Source organism: Gigantopelta aegis, chromosome 7, assembly GCF_016097555.1.
Source record: "Gigantopelta aegis isolate Gae_Host chromosome 7, Gae_host_genome, whole genome shotgun sequence".
NCBI lineage: Eukaryota > Metazoa > Mollusca > Gastropoda > Neomphalida > Peltospiridae > Gigantopelta > Gigantopelta aegis.
Genome location: NC_054705.1, coordinates 43,110,389 through 43,134,487, shown reverse-complemented (window position 1 = coordinate 43,134,487; position 24,099 = coordinate 43,110,389). Strand labels below are relative to the sequence as shown.

Here is a 24,099-nt window from a genome sequence, read left to right as displayed (position 1 = left end):
TGTCAGTTACTGGCCAGGTGTTAGAACCCTAGTGACACGCACTAAGTATGTATTATATGACTGTGTTGTAATATATGTGTATATTTTTATGACGCTGTAATGTACACGAATGTGTTAAACATTAGTAATGAATGCATTAATAAAGTATGGATTGTGTATGTGTATAAATGATGAGCATATGGTGTTATATCATGTGCATTGTGAATCTATTGTTTAGTATCAACCATGTATTAGTATGTGATTAGGTATATATGTTGAACTATCTATATCAGTATATGAAGTGTCATATGTGTAAACTGTCATATATATATGTGTGTATATGTATGTGTGTGTCTGTGTGTGCGTGTCTGTGTGTGTGTGCGTGCGTGAGTGTGTCTGCGTACGTGTGCATTTCTTGTTGTAATGTTATGTATTGTATTCTTATTGTATTTTCGATTGTTTCAGGGTTTCTTAAATATACTTTATGATGTAGAATAAAATGCCGTTGTCCTCAACCCTGCAGCTGTTTGTCATCTCTTGGAGAACAAACCGAATATTGTTACAATAACAAACACAAAACAGAACAGAATTTTAACCAACTAAAGTTAAATGTGATGTTAAATCAGAAATTAAAACAATGTAAATAACAATAACACGTGGGTTTATTTTTAAAGATGAATCAATACTTAACTGAAATATACACCCCTCTCCAACCTCCCCCCAAAAAAAGAAGAAGAGAGAGACTAATCCTTATGAAGAAAGAGAAAATATCTAAATGAATGTATTACCTGAAGTATATTACCCAAACCACAGAAGTAGTGATGGTCACTAACGAAGCGATAGCAAGCACCACCATAGATCCTACGCCTACACCTAAACCTTCAGTCTCATGCACTACTACTCTTAAAGGTCTCTGATCTGAAAATATACGAAACTAGGTTAACAGAGCGCAACATAACAGTCCAAATCTGTACAAATCTGAGTAACATGGACGTCTCAACAATGGTGTTGCTGCTAGCTACCACTAGTGTCGTTTGTATATTATTTATTTATTTATTGAATGTTTACTTACTTTCCATTGTACATTATTTCATTATGTGTCACCATTGTTCACCTGTGTATTTATATATTTATATCTGTCATTCATGTAATTTATGACCTATTTAGTTCAAAGTCAATAAAGAATGAGTATATCTACCCATTCCTTCATGTTTGTAAATATCAGGTGAGTAATAAATCACTTAATTCGGAAGCTCCAGGTGAGTGACTGGTGTTCCGCAGGGAACATAACTGACATTTACAAAAATACGTTTTGAGAAGCACAAAGCAATCATATTCAAGCATTATAGAGCAAAACTCCTCCTCCCCCTCCCCCCCCCCCCCCCCCCTCGTATAATAGTTCGGTCAGTTCTAGAAATTTTAATTTACAAAGAAATAAATACCAACTTCAGATTTCAGTCTTATCTTTAAATGAATTGCTTCATTGTGATCTTTTAATGGTTTTATTGTTAATTAAAGTAAAGAAGCTAATTTGTGGTCGTTAATGTATTCATGTGATGCATGAAGGTCATACTACAACGTATTAAATTCAAACAAATATACCGAAATAGTCTTAATAAAGCTGCAGACACTGTCAGTAGCAATGCTACACTAAATTAATTCCTTACTTTTAATTATGGAATATCACATATAACATTCTTATTACTCTTTTTGGAATATGCGTGATTGGGCAAGTCCAAATCTGCAAACAGTGATTTTATTATTCTTATAATTGTTGTTTCTTTATATACCAGAAAACCTCTATCAAAACAATTGGTCAGTTCGACACATCATTGTCTGTCATCTCACTATTTTAACAGGACAATTTCGAAGCATTTTTGTTAAATAAACTGGTTTCGATAGAAGAGAAATAAAACAAAGGAAGGAAGGAAGAAAGAAGAAAATTAGGTTCAACTATACATTCCCTGAATATTGTCATATACTAGGAAACTAGAATAATAGTTATTCTTAGATGATTCATACCACAATTTTTTCCGGTCCAGGGTTCCATACAATCACAGCGGCATAATGCTAATCTAAGCGAGGCACCATTCTCACAAATCAAGTTGCAAGTTTCTACAAGATATAAACATGACAGAAACAGGTAAAATGATAAACATGTAGTTATTTTTAATACTATTTTCTAACGTTCTTTGTTATTTGATTAAAAAAAAAAATCATTGTGAATTTTAACCCAAATTTGGCCACAATGTTTACAACAATGGAATAGTAACAGCTGTATCAACAAGAGGTAAAACGTACACTATATCTAAAGAAAACCTTAGATTAGAAAAATATCTTATTATATTACCACAAACATTACTCAAATTTAGAACATCTAATCACTACTTACCAATCAAAATAGGACGCTGGAACAACACCCCACTAACTCTCGTAAACATTTGCTTAAGCCATATTATTATAATAAACCAAGTACGCTGAAATTTAAACAACTAATGACAAATAACAAAATAAGTATTCTAAAAAAGATTATGTAAATTAGTAAAATAGAGCACTGGCCTATATATTCATATATATGAAACTATTTTAAACTCACTTCAAAGTAGACAGTTAGTGTCTTAATTTGCACCAAACATTATGATAGATATGTATTCAGTTTAGGAAATAAACTGAAAATTCAACAGATATGTTCCTACTGTTTATTTTTCAATGTTGGCTGAATACACAGATTAAAAAATCTGAAATGGACGCTAAACCATGAAAAATCTTCAGTACGTCCAAGATAAAGTCATTATCATATTTTAGGTTATCAAAAAATATGATAACTTTAATTCTTCATTCTGTTATTTTTTCACATAAAAATAGTATTTGTTAGATTTTAGTGGGTTTTTTTATTTAAAGTATGTTATAATTAACTCATCTGCAAATAATAGGATTTATTTACTGCAGCGAACAGCAATACACTTTATGTGGTTATACACTTTATGTGGTTTTATTTTCCCGATGTGTGTCTTAATGTTCGTTCAATAGAATCTTACTGCAAAAGTATAATGTATAACTGACATTTCTGTATAAAATAAAAATGCTGCTACAATTCCAAGCAGGGAGAAAAAGCTATAAGTTAGCTTCAAATTACCCACTGAATGTTAATACCATTTAAAAAAAAGAAGTTTGTTTTGTTTATTGGATGTCAAACATATGGTAATTTTGAGTCATAGAGATGAAACCCGCTACATTTTTCCATTAGTACCAAGGGATCTTTTATATGCACCATCCCACAGGCAGGATAGCACATACCATGGCCTTTGATATGTTAATACCATTAACGTCAAGATCAAATATATCTGGTACACAATATATTCATATTATACTATCTATTCTATGGTCTTATATGCACATCATTGAGAATCAGTGAGTGATAATAAAAATAAAAAAAATAAAAACGTTTAAAGAAAATATTGGGGTTGGTGGGGGTTTTTTTTTGTGTTTTTTGTTTGTCATGGGTTTTTTTTTGTTTGTTTGTTTGTTTTGGGGTTTTTTTTCAATTCTGCTAGTGCATCATGCTACTTACATTTTCATTGGGGCCTTACATTTCCACATGGGTCCACCAAACCATACTCTCCAAGTATATGTTGAAGAAATTGGTTTGAAAACAGGAGGGAGAAAAACAAGGAAAGAAAGAAAACATTTTTCTAATACAACTTTCTAATACAAGTATTGTAATATTCCAGTAAACTAGACTACAATTATTGTTAAAAGATACTACAAGACATACCACACCTATCACCAACCCAATCTTCATCACAAGTGCAAATGCACGAATCAGTCAAATACCCATGTACACATTTTAATGTGCAATCTTCTGCAAAAGATAAACAGTAAAACATACCAGTAAAATCATAAACTTGTGGTGGATGGGGTTGGGTTGGGTTTTTTCCAATTCTGCTAATGCATCCAGTAATTTGTGTGCCAATTGTCAATAAGGTCAACTCATACATTTAAAACAAACGTTCCCTTGTGACAGCTTTCAAATAACGATAACAATTTCGAGGAAAAGTAAGTTATACCCACGCTTTACGAGGTGTATCGGTGAATATCCCTACGAGATTCTCACGACCAAAACTGTTGGGATATTCACTGATACACCGAGTAATTGAGGGTATAACTGACTTATTACCCACTTAAGGTGAATTATTATATTAGTTCTATTGCTAATAAAATCAATAACTAGAAAGTAGTAAATAATGAAACGAAAATAACGTGGACCAGACGTTGTGAGCCTCACATTTTGTTTTCGAGCAGTGAAACTGTCTATTTCAGTTGTTGGTGTCGCGCGTGCAAATGCAGTTTGATGTAGTTTAACCAGTGTATTGGGGCTGTACTGGTATCGGAATATATTAAAACTCAGGGACATAGTTTATATTTCTCGAGAAAAACTACTAAAATGTTTATTTCCGAGAACATTTTTATATTTAGATCGTCTAAAAAACAACTTTTTATGATGTGAAATAATATTTAATTTTAGTTTTTTTAAGTTTGGGGAATTTACTGGATAGGGGGTAATTGACACCGCACTAACTACAGTTCCGCACATTGCATGATTTTAACAGACTTATCGTGCTGTAAATATCTCAAGGGAACTATTGTGAATAAGTGCGCATGTCTAATTAGACGGCTCTTTCTATTGGTTGAAATATTACGAAAACATAATTTGAACTTTGGTATATGCAAATGATGTCAGCCAGCAAACTAATTTTTGTAAATGGTTTGTTCTATTGGTTGAAATATTACGAAAACATAGTTTGAACTTTGTTATATGCAAATGATAAGTGTCACCAAGCAAAATCATTTTTCTTTTCTCTTGTTAACGGAGAATTGTGAAAGACGGCCGTGGGTGTGAAAATAAGCCAGCGAGAAAAAAAATACTTTGAAGGCCACAATGGAGATTTTTGTTTGTTTAGTTAAATGGACTTCATTTTCTGTGCATTGTAATTTGGACAATCAAGAAGATTTTAAATTGTAACCGCAGGAGGAGAAATGTTTTTGGAGACAGTTACGCTACTGATTCCCGCAAACACGTTTAAGAACGCGTGGTGTTGTATAATGCAGGTTATGACAGCTGGACGTGTACCACAAGGGGGAAATTCGTCTACATTCCAACAATATGGATACCCAAAGACTTTAGTCAAGTGTTGAAGGATTTAAAAGACAATGGTTGGCAACCAAACATCGCAAAGTGTGAACGTGACGGAAAGTGTTAGTAACGGTCGCGCAGTCGTGCGCTTCTCCAAATGTGAACACGTGCTCATCAAATATGAGAAACAACGGAAATTACCTTCTGGATTTCAATGTAAGTTATGACAAAAGTTCATTGTATTATTCATAATTTTTGTTTGTTTTTTTGTTTTGTTTTAAATACAGGTGTAGTTAAATGAAAAGTGTAGGTGTGTCGTACGTGATACACCTACACGTTTCCTCCAAAAGTGTAGGTGTATTGTAATACACCTACACTTTTGGAGGAAACGTGTAGGTTATCGGTGAATACACCTACCTTTAACAAAAGAAACCATGACAACGAGAGAGAGAGAGAGAGAGAGAGAGAGAGAGAGAGAGAGAGAGAGAGAGAGAGAGAGAGAGAGAGAGAGAGAGAGTATTACATTACCAGAGTGTTTTTCGGTATCGTCAATATCATATATTAGGAATAAACATTGTATTATACATTATTTTTATTCCTAATATATAATATTGACGATACCGAAATACGAGGGTAATAATCTCTTTATCTTATAAGCTCAAGTTTACGTTTTTGTAAACTGTACACGCAACTTTAATTCCAGTCCGCCATTACTAGATATTCAAATAACGTAAGAATATGTGGCGCGGTGTATTTTTGAATGAAAATGACGTCAAACTCGAATGACGTCATTTTGGATGTCCTTACATCAAAATAAAGTAAATGCCTAACGTTTTTTGTTTTCTGAACGCTGGACAGCTTTCAGTGTCAAATTACCATTGAAATGTTTTTATTTGATGACTATGAATGCATACGTCGATCATGGAATGTCACCTAAGTACGTTTCCTTAAATGTCAATAAACCTACTGCCGAGACCTCGACTAATTTACATCTAATTTGCAAAGTTATTAAATTCTTAAAGTATGTGATCTGAAAAATATCACATACTTTGATTGCACAGAAAATGTAAGATATTATATGATACACACACACACACACACACACACACACACACACACATGCTTGAACTTCGTATACCACTATCAAAATAGCGGATAAAGCTCGCTTCGCTCAACGACGGTGAGTACAGTGTCTTACAGCTGCTTGCTAAATGCCTTTCTGAGTAAAATTATAGTGTGATACGGCTCTAGAATGAATATTCTAACCATCTGTTTACGTAATTCTCGATTTTGTTCAACCACAAAAAAAGCTATTGAAGAAAAATCTCGTTGTTTTGACGGCCAAAACTAACATGACCAAAGTTTTTTTTTGTTATTTTAAGGAAACGATTCATATTTATATACGAAAAAAGTGTCATGATGAAAGTTTGTACCCTGGAAGCTAAATTAAGCAAATACGTTTTGCAAAGTCGTTATATAATTATCCATCCAAGAATGTTCTTAGTTTAAGCATATCTTCGTCTGCTCCCCCAGGTTTAGGACACGTAATCGTATGTTTCAAATTTTGTTTTTCAGAACAGTTTGTGAAGACTGCGGCCAAGTATACTCTGGAAGGTCTGCCGTCCGCAGACATGTAGTAGTTCATCACGGCGGGCACCAGTGCACTGACTGTGGACGAGTGTTGTCAACTAGGAGTCATCTCCAAGGACACCCCGTTTCCAGATTCATTGGAATGAATGATCTAGTTTTTATATATTGTTTAATAAATAGACATTATAATGTCATGTAGTATTAGTGTGTTATTAGTCCCCCACTGGATACCTAACTTAAACACCAATCCTAGTATATGGATACATGCCGTGTATCTCGAATAAGTCAGTGACCTTAACTCTGACCCTTGACCTACATCTGGGGGTTTTCAGATGTGTTTAGACAAAATTTAATGACAATATGACGTAGTTGTATTGTGTACATAAGTTCCACAACGAGTGACAGTTGATGATTGTATTTATTTCACTCTCGTTAGCTAAGACATAGGCTTTAGTCTTAGGTGACGTTTTAAAAATTAATTAACGTGACATAAGTAAGACAGTCAACCGTCACGAATTGAGAAGCTTATTTCATAAAAGGGGATTTCCATTCTACTAAATTTTGTTTTTAATTTTTCAAGCTGAACAGAGAAAATTACAATTGTGACGTCACATTAAAAATATTGCATCACAATGCGTTTTTATCCAAACCAAAACCTCTGATATGTTTCTCATCTGGTGTGTGATCATTACTGCTGCCAGTGGTATCACATGTGTCAGTGATGTAACACGAGCAGCTATAGGATAACTAGACTATTCAGGCTGCCTTTGAATATAAATGTACATGTAATTAAATCGTAACTAATTATATATAAACATTCACAGGTATCGAACAATACTTGGGTGAGTTGGGGGTTTTTGGGGTGGGTTTTTTTAGAAATAAGAACGCATCTGAATAGTTTGTGTACAATTTAATTGCATGTAACATCTGCACACATGAGCATATTGTCCTTGATTCCAAGTATCTTTCTTTCATCCGCCTTGTAGTTGGCACGTGCAGGTTGAACTCGTTATTCTTATATAAAAATAAACTAGTGCTCAACATGTTTTGTTTTCTGAATGCTGAACAGCTTTCAGTGTATGGTTGCTATTTAAAGTTAGTCTCTGGTTTCCATATTATAATATGTACAAATATGAAATACAAGCTCAAATGCACTTTAAAAAAACTCATGTGTTTTCGCTATGAACGGAGATCGTCAAAAGTATAGGCTTGATTCGTCGCCTGTGCTGCCATAGCTCGGCAAAGCACAAACGACAGCCTGGTGTCAGTTTCAGTTAACACGTGCGTTTGCCGATTTCAAATTGTAGGGTTCGTCTCAAAAAATAGAGAAATCTTGCGTTGTACGAAAGAAAGAAATGTTTTATTTAACGACGCACTCAACACATTTTATTTACGGTTATATGGCGTCAGACATATGGTTAAGGACCACACAGATTTTTGAGAGGAAACCCGCTGTCGCCACTACATGGGCTACTCTTTCCGATTAGCAGCAAGGGATCTTTTATTTGCGCTTCCCACAGGCAGGATAGCACAAACCATGGCCTTTGTTGAACCAGTTATGGATCACTGGTCGGTGCAAGTGGTTTACACCTACCCATTGAGCCTTGCGGAGCACTCACTCAGGGTTTGGAGTCGGTATCTGGATTAAAAATCCCATGCCTCGACTGGGATCCGAACCCAGTACCTACCAGCCTGTAGACTGATGGCCTAACCACGACGCCACCGAGGCCGGTGCGCTGTACAAAGAACGTTCGTTTGAGGATACGGTATTAGTCTTTCGTTAAAACCGGTTTGATCTTGACAACGTATTATCGACAATCGTACTTTCCTATTTCAGAATTAATATTTTATAAACTGTTAGTAGAACTTTCAAAAGTTTAGTTTGTATACTAGTAACACATTAATCATGTTTATATTTTTAAAATAAAAATATACTAAAGTAGACAATGAACGTTTTCACTTCTTAATTTTACGTGTTAAAATCGACAAATTCAAATATTCTTTCGTTTGGAAAAGGTAGTTAGTGTAGTTTAACGACATCAAAGTTAGGGCATATTGATTTAATAATCATCCGACCCCATACAAGCGTAAATAAAATGTGTTGAGTGCATCGTTAAATAAAACATATCCTACCCTTCCTTACATCTGCTGTTGGATGTCTAACATTTGGTAATTTTGACATATAATCTTAGAGAGGAATCGGGTGCATGTGCAAGGGGAGGGTATTGGAGGTCGAAACCCTTGCCCAAGCTTACAAAAAATTGAAATGTATTTTTTTGGGGGAGCATGGCCCCATATAAACTTCGCTCAACAGTCTATAACCCCAACCCCGCTGAAATCCTTACACGCGCCTTGAAAACCCACTACATTTTTTTTTTAGCAAGGGATCATTGATATGTACCATCCCACAAACAGGATATCACATACCATGGTCTTTTATATACCCGCCGATGGGGATCGATCCTAGACTGACCGCGCATTTAAAAAACAACACGTTTTTAGGTCTAAGTAATGAATAAAAATAACATATAGTCTTGAAAAAATTTACGTAAATCGAACACAGTACCCTCTTCCTCTACCCCTAGAGCGTTACGTAATTAGTAACCCCCCTTACATGTAACGCGTATGCCAACAGCTGGCCACTGTCAAAATTTCAAGGCAAATCCCCCACTCACCGATCCCTGGAAAGGCGTTGTACCATACCTCTATGGATATAAATATGTTTTGGAGATATGAGACGACCCCTCAATCAAGACAGTTAAATTTGTTCAAAAATTGCGAAATCTCACGTGATCTCTTGTTGGGGAATTCCACACTTGTGATAAGCCAATGAAAACCGAGATCGGTAGGAGCCCGTCAAGTGTCCCACTTTCGAAATACTGGCTTTGTTTTTTTACCTGGATAAGCCAGCGTAGTAAAACCAATGCGGAGTGCGGCGTCATATATGCATCAAACGTAATTGGATTTTCTGTTCTATATGCTTAAATAATAAAAATATTCCGGACACTGCCGCTTTAAATGTTTTTGAATGATGACTATGAATGCATACGTCAATTATGGAGTGGCAATGTAAATTCTAAAAAAAATACATACTTTGATTACACTGGATATGCTAGCTAATATATGATAAATAAGAGTTATCTTTGTAGGTATGGCTTAGTAATGCAGAAACACAACATACAATGTATATGCCCTTTAAATATTCTAAAAGATAAAATACAAAGTAAAAATATATATACTTTATACTAACTCAATTTAAAGAATATGACGAATTATAGGCACCTTGGGCAAATGGTCCAGATTCTAAGAAACGAACATGCCAATATATTGTTTAAGATGTATTTATCACAGCAAACAAAAGTACTTACGGCTATTTATAAATGTATTCATGTGTTTCTTTTTTTATTTCGATTTTTATTGACATTTTAATAAAATTTGGTCTGACAATAACAAAACTTTACAAAGCTCAAAAAGAACAGTTTATAGAACAATAATATTTTAGGCTTGTGTGTCGATTAAAAAAAAAAAAAAAACCCCACCTAGTCAGCCGGGTTAGTAAATATAAAAATATATTAGCCTACTAGCCCAAGATTCTTCCCCTCTAATTTTGTGAAAATGTTTTCCATATATAAAATAAAATATTTGTCAGCATGGTTTTATTTTGCAAAATAAAACAAAAACAAAACAAAAAAGAAGAAAAAACAACCCCAAAATAGTTGTCTGAAAGAGCCTCACTCGGAATACCTCGGCCGCAGTCTGAGTTTGAATCAAATGGCTGAGTTGTTTCAAATTAGTAAATATTGGAAGTCCTCTGTTAATGTCACACACTGTGATATCGTGGTAATTAATTGTTCGTTTGTAACCTGGATTAACTTTAACAAACAATTTATTTTAATTCTCATGTTGATACAAAGAAAACATTTTCCGATAAAAGTGTTAACAGTGAATCGATTTTGTTTTTCTTGGAAATTAAAAAAAAAAATAGCCGAGATTGGAAAAGCCACTGTAAATACCTTGGTTGAAGTACGGGTACAAATCAAGGGTTCAAGCAACTAATAAACATGGACAACTTTCGCCTAAAACATACACACATAAGAAAACATCAAGTTTATGTGGTGCGCTAAAATAGACATTCACAGACAAACAGGTTTTCCGAACTGCCTCGTTTTCGTCAAGTTAAAATGGCGAGCTCGCACTGCAAACGATACCACGCGACGTCTGAAACATGTACCGAATTTGCAATCTTAATTAAAATTAGTTCCACTATTGCATGTGGATCTAACAAGTTGGAGCCCGTTGGGAGCTCATGTCCAGTTGACCTTGCCCAAAAAAAACCTGTGATGGTATAGCCATAAAATCTGTTTATACTAGTATACAAGCCATAGTTTATTATTGCATTCCCCCCCCCCCCCCCCCCCCCCTGTTTTTTCAATGTTGAAATATACCAACAAGTTCGCCTATTGCATAAATAGTCTCGCCCGATATTTTTGGAATTTGTATTCTCCCGAGTAACGCTATAAAAGGCGAAGTGTAATTGGTCGATATTTAGATTGTTATTTATAGATGAAATGTCACCTGGACGCAATGGTAGACCAGTAGAACTAATTTTAATCAGATTGCCGAATTTACAGATCAACATCACAAAATATTACCATTCGGCAGGTTAGTGCCAGAAGAGGACTTTGGTATTGACTCGCCTAGGATATGTTTACCGTATTGAACGAACTGGGCAAAAAGGATAATGAGGCAAATTTGAAAAACCGAAAATACAGTTTTTGTATCTCCACGGTTACGTGTGTGTTTGTTTGTTTGTTTGTTTGTTGTTGTTTTTCCCACTGTTAACCGCACAACACTATCTTCCATTCTCTTCTCTTCTTTTTTTCACTTTTCAATTTCAAACTGCATTTTAAAAATATTACAAGACATACCACAGGTAATTCCAGCCCAGTAGTATCGACACTGACACTCACATATAGGAGTAAAAAGACAGCCGAAGTGATGACAAACTAAGTCGCATTCGTCTGCAAGAAAAAACAATATCTTGACAAAAAAACGCTATTGACATCCAAATTTTGATTACATCTTTCACTGACATAAAGAAAGACACACACACAAAAGACAGTGTTATTCGGTTTTTTTTTAAATCAACAAAACTCGTAGATTAGTTTTTGCAAACATGGTATAGTCATATTGAGAATTCATAGAAAGCATCTTGTTCTAAAATATTTAAAAGCAATATAGCATTTGAACATTATTTAACTTCATCAGAGAAAAAACATTGGTGTCCATTGTTACGTTTTAGAGTGTCTAACCATAATCTTCCAGTGGAGACAGGTAGATGGATACGTAAACCATTACATGATAGATTGCATGTTTTATGCAACAACAAACAAAAAAAACCCTGACATTGGAGATGAATACCATTATATTTTTACATGTCCATATTTTAACCAACTTCGACTTCAATATATACCAAAACATCGATCCAACCCAAATACATATGAATTTCACAAATTATTTAATTGTAAACAAACTGGTGTCCTTCGAAAACTTGCGATATTTTGTAAAAACATATGAATATTTTCAAGCCCCCCAGCTCAATTATGTATAGAAAGTACGTAAACGGCTATTTTCGCTACTCTTAACATCGCCATGGCTTTTCTTCTCGGCTTTGACAAATGATTCTTAAATATCCAAAACAATTTAATAAATGTGTAAAAGAGTGAAACATTTAGTGTAAAATAACAATTTACAATAGATGTCATACTACATGCTGATGCATTCTTTATCCATCTCAACCAGTCCTTGTGCTTGTTCGATTATACATGTATTACTAACATTTTATATTGTTCTTTGTGATACCATTTACGTCTTGTGAAATACCAATCCGTATTTTAAGGAAGGCACCGTTTGTCACCATTTTCTTAGATGTAATGTTTCGTGTCTAACGTGATTCTTTTGACTCTTGATCTAGATCGATACCTTGTTCCAGCAAAACAATTAATAATTCCAGTTTAGACTGACATATAATTGCAAAAACAGAAAAAAAGAAAAAAAAGAAAAGGAAAACTGTTTTGAAAAGAAAATGTATGTACATTTGTAAAACATTAGTAAAACGAAAAATATACACTGGTAAAGTACATGAATCCGGAATTTGATAGAAAAGCATACACATTAAAGGGACATTCCTGACTTTGTTGCAATGCTATAAAGTTTCCGGCTAATAAAACCTTTTTTAATTGTTGAAATGACAATTTACTTACATTTCCTTGTCCAGAATATCCATATCTGTATATCCAATGTGTTTTTGGTCCCCCAAATGTTCGTAGTAGCTCAATATGCATTTTTGCTAAATATTTTCGTACGTATCAATTTATTTTTCCCTTCAACCGTCAAATAAAGTCTATTTTTAGACGGCGGATTCCCTTCGACTTGTCATGCATTTGAAGCGCATCACGTGACCTTTTTGTGACGTAGAGCACATGTAAATACCATGCTGCTTGGTCATTTCGTACCCTAGTCATTTCGTACCATGGCAAAAAGTCATTTCGTACCTTAGTTATTTCGTACCATTGTGAAAAGTCTTTCCATACCATAGTCATTTCATACCAGTATATAAAAAAACGAATCGACCATAGCATAAAAGCAGTGTTTTATTGTTTTGTTTTTTAAATTTACTTTGACAGTTTGAAAATCAGAACACATTATTGTGCAGCATATCGTTATTGATTTACCATAACACCTGTCAACTTTTACCTGACAAGAGCCGTATTTGGTATGTACTACTAACGGCCAACTTCGATGTTTTCTGAAATTGGCTCCAATTGACCAAAGTGTGTGTTTTTTACATTCATAATTAATAAATATGCTAATAATAATAAATAAATAAATAAATATGAACAATGTTTTTCAGTCACCAGCTGAAATGGTCGAATATTACTTATTATCTTATTTGTTTAAGAAATAAACAATAACAACCACTGAAAACATTGACTACCCTATCGATTACCAAATCAGCCAATTGCTCATGTTTATTACTTATACACAATGACAATATTTTTATTTTTTTTTGCTGATCAGAAACGCCCCTTAAATTAACAACAAATTTGTTTCAGTGTATGGTACGAAATGACTTGATCTTTTTTTAGGGACAAAATTAAATATTTAATGATTTATAAAGTCAGTTGCAGGTGGTGTTTGCATCTTATATACGTAATTAGATTGAGTACGATATGACTTTCAATTTTGCAATGGTACGAAAGGACCAAATTAGGTACGAAATGACTATGGTACAAAAGAACCAAGCTACGAAATGACTATGGTACGAAAGGACTACGGTACGAAGTGACTAGCAACCGGCCGAAACGACTAGATACCCATAAAATTGCACCATCACAGTATTATGAGTATAATGCTTGGGTTGGGGCGAGTTGACTAATGGACAAAGTTCCGATCTTTCCAACATCTATAGATCTCTATAGCTATAAGTACAAGTGACCCTAACCCTAAATGCTAGAACCATCAGAAGGCTTGCCAAGCCGAAGGCAATAGAAAAGAGACAAGATCAAAAATTTGTTGAAGTTTCTTTTAAAATGCGTCCATTCGTATCGCTTAGTTTAACGAAAAACAAAATTGTAATACTACTGACTGGTAGGAAAAAAATGGAAAGTCGTTGGTAATCAATGCAAAACGTCAATATTAAAAAATAAATAACATTAAAAACGTGCTTTCCATACGGTTCGTCCACTGGAAAATTCGTCCACGGACGATTCGTCCACTCGATGACTGCATTTTTTTCATACATATTAATAGTTATTTCTTTGACATTGTAATCGTTTCTTAACATTATTTTGTGGTATACTATAGCCAAAAAAGTAAAATAGAGTTAGAATTCAACATTAATATCCATTTTTTATTAACTGTTTGTATTCATTATCATGCCCCGGACGATTCGTCCACTCGCTCGTACATTATCTCGCATGTCACGATGTGGTAAATAGGTAATGCAAGCCTCCGCGTCGGAAGACTTTATTACCCTCCCCCATGTCATGTTCTCCTTCAATGGCGTACATTATATCCACTGTACCCTCCCTCGTCACATATTATCCCCATATGCCTAATAACCTCGAAATAAAATAAAAACTCGTTGTCTTCAATTCCAATATAATTAAATGTACATTAAAAACAATTCAACAAAACAACAAATGTCATTCAAACAAAGCGTGTTGTTTTAGACGCGACTTGATTAACTTTCCGGATCTCGTTTCACGGACTGCGATTTTGTGTTTCCGTTGACTGGTGATCGCATTGAGTCAGTTTTGTCGGAATCGAACGAAAGGATCGGCGATCTCCGTACCCCCCCCCCCCAAAACAAAAAACAAAACGCGCACTTACTGAAATGTGCATCTGCTAGATCGGGGAACTTTCTCGGATTGAATCATTGCTAAAACTAGGTTGTAGAATCGAACTTTTTGTTGAACTTGGGAGTAATCATCTATCAAAAATCGGAGAAGCTGGGTCATAACCCTACCCATCCCCCTATGAAAATCTCAACGGATTTACACGATTTGGAAAAACGACCCTTAGAGACCCAGAAAAATGGGAAAATCCGGCATATGCCGGAAAACTTTCACCCATAAAAACCCAGTGGACGAATCGTCCGGAACTGATTTTTTGTAATGGACGAATCGTCTCGAGTTCCTCAGTGGACGAATTTTCAGTGGACGAACCGACTGCATCCCAAAAACGTGTACAACCCATGTTGAATATTGCATTTTTAGGAAATTTGTGTTCTCGTCATCACTGCGACCTCTGACCTTCACCTTTCCGCGAGGATTTCAAATAATCGTGTCATGGGGAATCCCGAAAGTATTGATCTATGTAAGTATTTCAATTTCGCACTTTTCATTGATTTTTTTACACAAATTTATTACAGGTGAGTTTACTAATCCATATTACTGTCTATTTTATTAGCTTTAAAGTCAGGAATGTCCCCTTTAAAGGCATACTGTCACAGATTTAAGGACCTTATTTCTCTAAAAATTAATAATAAATCAAAATGACATTAATTTTTACAGACCAAATCTAGCTATTGCATCACTTTAACTAGACCATGATGAAGTGAAATCCATGTTAAACCTCTCAGCAATGTTAGTTTTTGAATTATGGACCATTGCCATAATTCAATTATTTTTACAAAATATTATTAATAAGTGGAGTATGGTGGTTACATAGATGGTTGAATAAAGTACATTTAGGGACAAATCAAATACATATATTTTTAAGTAATACTTTGTTAGGCCATGCAACAGATCAGTGGTCTGTGACAATATGCCTTTAATGTTACTTGTGCGACTCAAACTTTTAAAGGCCCACTATTTAATTTTTGGATGTAAATTTCAAAATTATCCCCTTAATTTTGTTCTGTCCCGGAGCAAGTCACTGGCTACCCAGAGAGAGGCCCCGGGACGGACATGCTCGAAACTCTAATGGTATATGAGCATGTTAAAATGATTCGCACTCGCACTCGCCAACTGCTGAGACACTGCAACAATTGGAGAAGGTGTAACATTGCCAGATAATGAATGTTCTTTATTAGAAAGGGTACATTTTTTTTTAATATGGGTTATTTGTTGACTTAGTTAGAATAAAAACAAATTAATTAATAAAGATACTCATTAAAAACAAGAGTACCGATGAGGTAACAGTCTTAGCTTTATTTTTTAAAGGCTCACCAATACTTTTCTCATGACAGATGTCCAGAATCAAGTAATAGGTCAATTATCTAGAACAATGAAAAACCGGTACGTACATTCATACATACATACATACATAGATACATATACATACATACATACATACATAGATACATATATAGATACATACATACATAGATACATACATACGTACATACACACACACGCACACACACACAGACACATACATACACACATGCACACACAGACACACACACACAGACACATACATACGTACACACGTACACACACGTACACACACACACACACACACAGACACATACAAACATACATAGAAACATACATACATACAAACAACATACCACATATATCTCCTTTCCAGTTGCCTTCACAGTCGCATTTGCAAGTATCCTTGCTAAGAACGCCGTTCCTTGAACACGTTTTGTTGCATATTCCTTCAAAATAAAAAAATGTCAGTAGCTTATCAAAACATTATATTGACTGCCTTGTGCTTTGATTGCAACTTTCTTTTACTTTACATGTGCAATTATCCTTTTGATGAATGTCATTTCTACGTTTTAATTTGTGTTTCGGCAAGATATAAACAGTACAGAAACCAGCAAAAGATTATAAACATATGTACAGTACGTTTTAATGCTATACTATATAATATTCATCAGGTGTTTTCTTCGGGGTTTTTTGTTGTTTGGGTTTTTTTTTGGGGGGAGGGGGTTATATCACCCAAAGTTGACTACATTCATTTCAACTTATTTTTGTGCTTATATCCAATTAAGTTTCAAGCACGCTGTCCTGGACACACACTTCAGCTATCTGGTCTGTCTGTCCAGGACAGTGGTTTGTTGTTAGTTGGTTAGAGGTTAGTGAGAGAAAAGAGGGTATAATGGCCTTACAGCTACCCAGTGAGCCCTTAAAAACTTGCTTTGGGTGGGAGCCGGTACCGGGCTGCGAACCCTGGTACAGTGTACCTACCAGCCTGTAGTCCGATGGCCTAACCACGACACCACCGAGGCCGGTAGTTGACCACAACTATCTTGAACACATATTTACTGCAATTATAGCAACGCCAAGGTTATCATAATAGCAATGGCGGCCCATCCCCCTGCAGCATAATAACATTCCCAATAATCAGGTTAGAGATATCGGGCCACAGAAAGCATGGTTGCATTATATATAAAAGTGATAGATAGATAGATAGATAGATAGATAGATAACTAGTTTAAAAGTGACACCGATTTCTCATTAATGTGGAGAAGCATAGTAAAAAAAGTTAAGTTTGTATTATTTAACGACGCCACTAGAGCACATTTTTTTTTTTATATCTTATCATCGGCTATTGGACGTCAAACATATGGTCATTCTGACACTGTTTTTTTTTAGAGGAAACCATGGCCTTTGTTGAACCAGTTATGAATCAGTGGTCGGTGCAGGTGATTTACACCTACCCATTAAGCCTTGCGGAGCACTCACTCAGGGTTTGGAGTCGTTATCTGGATAAAAAATCCCATGGCTCGACTGGGATCCGAACCTACCAGCCTGTAGACCGATGGCCTAACCACGACGCCGGTCGAAGCATAGTAATGTATGTCTTACATTTCTTAACGCGTCTAGATTGTTCCCTGCGATCAAACCGAACGTTAACTAATGTCATTTAAAAATGGCTGCCAAACTTTTCGATTTTGGTTTTTCACACAAAACTGTTATAAATTCTTAGCACACATTAGTTAATTAGTTATGCTCTGGTAAAAAATTAAAATGTATATATATCATTATTGGATTTTGTAAAAAAAAATTAGTCATATTGGCAAGCAGAACTTTTTCTAATTTAATGAAAATAAGCTATAAATTTGTTTTATTTGTGTGGGGTTTTCTTTTCACACCATTAATTTTATAAGGATGTTATTGGGTTTTTTGTGGTGTTTTTGTAGTGGTGTTTTTTTTGTGGGTTTTTTTTTTTATTGTTGTTGGTTGTTTTGTTGGGGTTTTCTTCTTCTTCTTCTTTCTTTCTTTCTTTGTTTTGTTGGTTTTTGGGTTTTTGGGTTTTTTGTTGTGTTTTTTGTTGCGTTTTTTTTTTTTTTTTGGGGGGGGGGGGTTAAGGTAGGCTACTAATCATTTCAAGACCCAATTTGATTAAAATTAGCTTTACTAGTCAGGTAATAAAATAAAAAAATTAAAGAATAACAAGAAGCTAGATGCTACGTGACCAAACAGAGGTCATCTATCTGCATCTGTCGCCATATAACCGAAAATAAAATGTGTTGAGTTCCTTCTTCTTCTGTCGCGACGTGATAATATTTTTTAGTCACGATCGTTAAAAAGTCCAGTTGCATTTGCGACCAGTTGGTAGAGAACTTTGAGCCTTGTTAGCCATGTAAAATGTGTTGTGGCATCATAGCCAGGCACTCAGATAAATTAATTCAGGAGTTCCAATATTTTCGCCTGTCTCAGATACTATTTATTCTTACGTGTCTACTCGGGATAAAACCTGTGTAATTTCCATGTTAGAAAATATATTTGAATGAGTCATTTGACATGTATATAAATGATGAAATGAAAAAGCCGGTTTTGGCCCAAGGGAGCTGGGACCTGACTCCCTTGACCTACATACCGGTTAACATATTTTAAATCAACTCTAAATTAATTAGAAGAAGCTAACTGTCTGTGGTCGTATAAACACTGCCTGGCCATTTCCTTTGTATAAGGTACTGATTTTTAAAAAAACCTTTAACAAATTATATTACAGTCCTGGGTATTGTATGCATTGCAAGCTGGGTTTATCAGTTATTTATTTTAAACCGAGTGAGAAACAGGGCTGAAGACGTGCGTGACCTCGGTATGAGGTGAACACGTGTATTGATCGTTGAATTAAGGTTTAACTTTCACCAGTAATTAAGAGTATGAGTGTCAGGCACCCGATTCGATGTATACCTTGCAAACTCGACTGGATCCTTTTTGTTACTGTCGTCTGCTAGTATTTATATCACAAAAGCCAAATTGGATATATACTCTTCAAAAAAAGAAACGCAAAAGGGTACAAATGGGTTATAACTCCGATTTTATGTTTCCTACCGGTTCATGCTTTGTGAATATAAGGTCATTGCATGTCCCAAACACATTCCCACGGTTACATTCGATAAAACGCAGCTACTGTACAATAAAGTTCCAAAATGTGAATATTCGCAAAAACGCAGCCACGTGCAAATCATGTCACCACTGCACGTGCGTTGTCTGCACGTGCAACATGAACACCGACAGTATAAACGTGCAGGGTGTTCGCTTGCCTGGCCTCTGTATCTGGCCGACAGTTGACAATCCAGGACATGCCACATCTCAGTGAACCGCAGAGAAACAATGCCATCGGCCGACTAGACGCAGGCGAATCCAGAACGGCCGTTACCAGGGCATTCCATGTGTCCCCAAGCACCATCTCCAGACTGTGGGACCGTTACCAGCAACATGGATCAACACGTGACCTCCCTAGATCCGGTCGACCACGGGTCACTACCCCCGGGCAGGACCGCTACATCCGGGTACGCCACCTTCGGGAACGATTGACTACTGCCACCTCCACAGCCACAGCAATACCAGGTTTGCACAGGATATCCGACCAGACCGTACGGAACCGCCTACGTGAGGTAGGAATTCGTGCCAGACGTCCAGTTCGAGGTGTCATCTTAACACCACAACACCGTCGACTCCGACTGCAGTGGTGCCAGATTCATCGACAATGGCCTCAACTGCGATGGAGACAGGTGTGGTTCAGTGACGAGTCCCGATTTCTGCTCCGACGTCATGATGGAAGATGTCGCGTGTATAGGCGTCGTGGTGAACGTTATGCGGCAAACTGCGTGCAGGAAGTGGACAGATTCGGCGGGGGTAGTGTCATGGTGTGGGCAGCCATCTCACACACTGGCAGAACTGACCTGGTCCACGTGCAGGGCAACCTGAATGCACAGGGCTACATTGACCAGATCCTCCGGCCACACATCGTTCCAGTTATGGCCAACGCCAACGCAGTGTTCCAACATGACAACGCCAGGCCTCACACAGCACGTCTCACAACGGCTTTCCTACAGAACAACAACATTAATGTCCTTCCTTGGCCATCGATATCACCGGATTTGAACCCAATTGAGCATCTATGGGACGAGTTGGACTGACGCCTCCGACAGCGACAACCACAGCCCCAGACCCTGCCCGAGCTGGCAGCAGCCTTGCAGGCCGAGTGGTCCACCATCCCCCGGGACGTCATCCGTACTCTGGTTGCTTCAATGGGCAGGCGGTGCCAGGCAGTTGTCAACACACGCGGAGGCCACACCCGGTATTGACTCCAGATGACCTTGACCTTGGTGGTGTGTCCTATCACTTACTCACAATGGACTAGAGTGAATTGTGAACAATCCTGCAACATTTGGTAATTATCGGACTCACCATTCAATAATTAAATCAATTCTCCAAATGTTACGACAATGTGGTTTTGCGTTTCTTCTTTTGAAGAGTATATAATGGTCATTATGTTTTTTCATTTATTCTAAATGTCTTAACATTTATTTTAATTCAAAACATCCTGCTTCCATTTCGGGAGTCAATATATTGTATGATATCCCATCGTCAAAAACGAAGGTAATACTGACATTACCTAAAACACTATCAGACTTTGAGCTACTTTCAAATCGAAAGCGATTTCTGAGTAAAAATATGTAAACTAAGGTCATTTTACACTCCAAACCAAGGTTTATGACAATGAATAATGCTAAAATATAGTTAGTAACACAAAAACAATTGAAAGTAAATCAAAATGAATCATCTATGGGAGTCAAATATTATTTATTGCATAAAACTCCAATATCGTCACTTATTATCCAAACGTTGTTCTGAAGGCCTTGGCATATAGAACAAGAAAATGTAAGTTAACTCTCTAAAAGAGAAATGTACGCGAACTACCCCCCCCCCCCCCCCCCCTAAGCCTATACTAAGACTAACAACAGCAATCATGAAACATGATAGTTCCATGTAAACATGTTATTTTATACATTTACGTCCATTACTTATCAAGAATGAGAAAAGAAATTACGTTAGCAATTTTTTTGTTTCTTCTCTGATATATCTTATTAAGAGAAGATACTAGCACACAACTGCCAGGGTAAACTATTTTAGCTGTAGCAAACTAATTATTATTTCTTTGCATTTGTTTTTGTTCAGAAAATGCTCTGCATTGCAAGAGTAGTAGTCACGGTTAAATATGTTACTTTACACATTTACCTTGAACAGCGTTGAGACTTGTGGACAATATCACCACGGTGCCTGCCAACATGGCATACAGCTTTAACAAAGTCATGTCTGAAAATAAATAATAAATTAAATATGCACATTATTAGGCACACATATAATACACGCATGAGTAAACAACCATTTTTTTTTTTTTTTTTTTTTGTATGAAAAACAAGGACCCATCCAGCAGTGGCATAGCGAGTGAGGCCACGGGGGGCAATGCACACCCCTAGTCCCCCTAATAGTGGGACCCCCCTTCCCCCCCCCCCCCCCCAATCAATACCAGCCAGCATAAGTGTTATTTACAAGCTGCTTTTACAGTTAAATGAACTGTATATAGTAATTAATAATTAAATTTGTTGAACGTATTAATATTTTCATGTTTGTTTTGTTTTGTTTTGTGGGTTGTGGGGTTTTTTGGTGGGGGGAGAGTGTTTTGTTGTTGGGTTTGTTTAGTTTTGTTTTGTTGGGGTTTTTTTTGGGGGGTGGGTTTGGGTTTTTGCTTGGTTTTGTTTGTGGATGGGTTTTTTGGTAATGATTGTTGGACTTTTGTTTTGACATTATGTTTATAATGTTCCAAATGTGGACTGTTTAATGCAAAATAAATCTATTTATCTCAATACAAATATACGGTAGCTAGCTAAGACGGCTGGGGAAGTGGACACATCATTATTCTTTAAATCATTTATTAAATAATTGGCTATGGTCGAGTGGGGTCAATTTTGGGAAAAAAAATATCAAGTTGACCGCTGAACCTGATGATCTTCTGTACGTACCACTGTGCTGCCGACATTATATAGTCGGTCACACGGAGAACGCCTTTTTTATACTATATAATTTACTGCAAGTTATTTATTTTGGGGCCGATTGTTTTCTAAATTGCACACAAAAACAGTATATTTTTCCTATTTCCAAAACACTTTGACTTTTCTTTTTACGTCAAACCAAACTAAAATTATTTACAGTGCTGTCCGGTGTATTGGCGCATCTATTCAAATACCGGTACCATTTTCTGTGAACAATGTGAAATACTTAAAGGGACATACCCTAGTTTTTAAACACTAAAGTATATTTTGTTACTATTAGAGCCGTTTCTAATAACTAAAATCATATTTTCCTCAGAGTTTATTGTTTAGATTATCCATTTCCGTACATTCGAAGTCTGTTTGGTCATCCTGGTGTTTTTAATATCACAAAATTGATTTCTCATATTTTTAAAAATGCACGTGCGTCTGAGAAGTAACAGTTATGGAGTTGAGTTTTAGTCCATTTTTAGAGGGTATTTCACCATTTCAAAGTCATAGACTCATGTTTTTCTAAATTGTAACTTTATCCAAATGTGTTACAGGTCTGTAGATTAACTAAACGTAGTGTTAATTTTCATGGGCTGAAACTAGAGTCTTTCCCTTTAATAAAATGTGTCTCTCACCAGTGACTGTTTGCATTTACCATAGTTTGACACCCAATAACCGATGTATTTTTCGTGCTGGGGTGTCGTTAAACATTCATTCATTCATTCATTCATTCTCATCAATGAAGCAGTGCATAATCTGAAATACACTACAAATCGTTTTATGTCTGTAGTAAATAAACATTTTAAAACTGCATAAATGTAGGCACCCCCTCGTTTCCAAAACGATTTGCATGTTCGGCGATTCGGCGCAGTAGATGTGGATCGGTGACCCCGCTATATTTATAGATCACCCATGACCTCACTGTGTAGCCCATAAACGCTACACTATTGTCCCAGGTTTATTTGTGCACTTTTTTGGTTTTGTATTGTTAAAAATTATTACTATAAAAATGAACGATCACACATGACCCATCTCATAATCGGTTTCGGAATCGTTTTCTTGAGTGGCACAGTACTGCAGATGAATACATGTTTTAAAATTGTCATGCATGGCTAAGACTAAGAGTAAGATGCCTACATGGATTTTTTTATTTCTCGGGTAGATTGTGCACACACGTCGATCTTATTTCGCTTTTTGTTTCTTCTTCTTTCTTTTTTTTGTAACAATGGGACAATTGTGAACTGGCATGACTCGTCAATTAAGGTGTTAAACTTTATCGTTTTGTTTGCATTTGTGTTTTCCTTTTCAGTTTATACTCTCGCTCTGTTGAGTCGTCTCTATTAAGTCGTGTCATTTGGGACCGCACACACACACACACCCCCCCCCCCCCCCTCCCCCGTTTTAAAGTAATACGCCACCTACTGTTTGTTTACGTTCCAAGTCTCAGATGTGTACTCGGTCAAGTAGCTAAGAAATTTTAAGTATATCCAATTCTTTGTTACATTTTATCTTAACAATTAGTTTTTTCTACACATTAACGAAAATAGGTCAAAAACACATGACCCGTATGCCAATTAATACTATTGTAGTTTTCTTA

At 36.0% G+C, this 24,099-nt stretch overlaps 1 protein-coding gene across 1 annotated transcript in view; it reads right to left on the bottom strand.

Annotated features, from left to right (window-relative positions):
• LOC121377208 (teneurin-a-like) overlaps positions 1-24,099 on the bottom strand; it is a 30,329-nt gene that overhangs the window by 3,849 nt on the left and 2,381 nt on the right. Inside the window, exons 2-7 of the mRNA XM_041505115.1 lie at positions 21,700-21,777; positions 16,782-16,874; positions 11,632-11,724; positions 3,755-3,841; positions 2,002-2,094; positions 768-897 (exon numbers count right to left, since the gene is read on the bottom strand). Of these exons, the coding sequence (XP_041361049.1) occupies positions 768-897; positions 2,002-2,094; positions 3,755-3,841; positions 11,632-11,724; positions 16,782-16,874; positions 21,700-21,775 (572 nt within the window). The 5' untranslated portion in view covers positions 21,776-21,777. The remainder of the gene's footprint in view (positions 1-767; positions 898-2,001; positions 2,095-3,754; positions 3,842-11,631; positions 11,725-16,781; positions 16,875-21,699; positions 21,778-24,099) is intronic.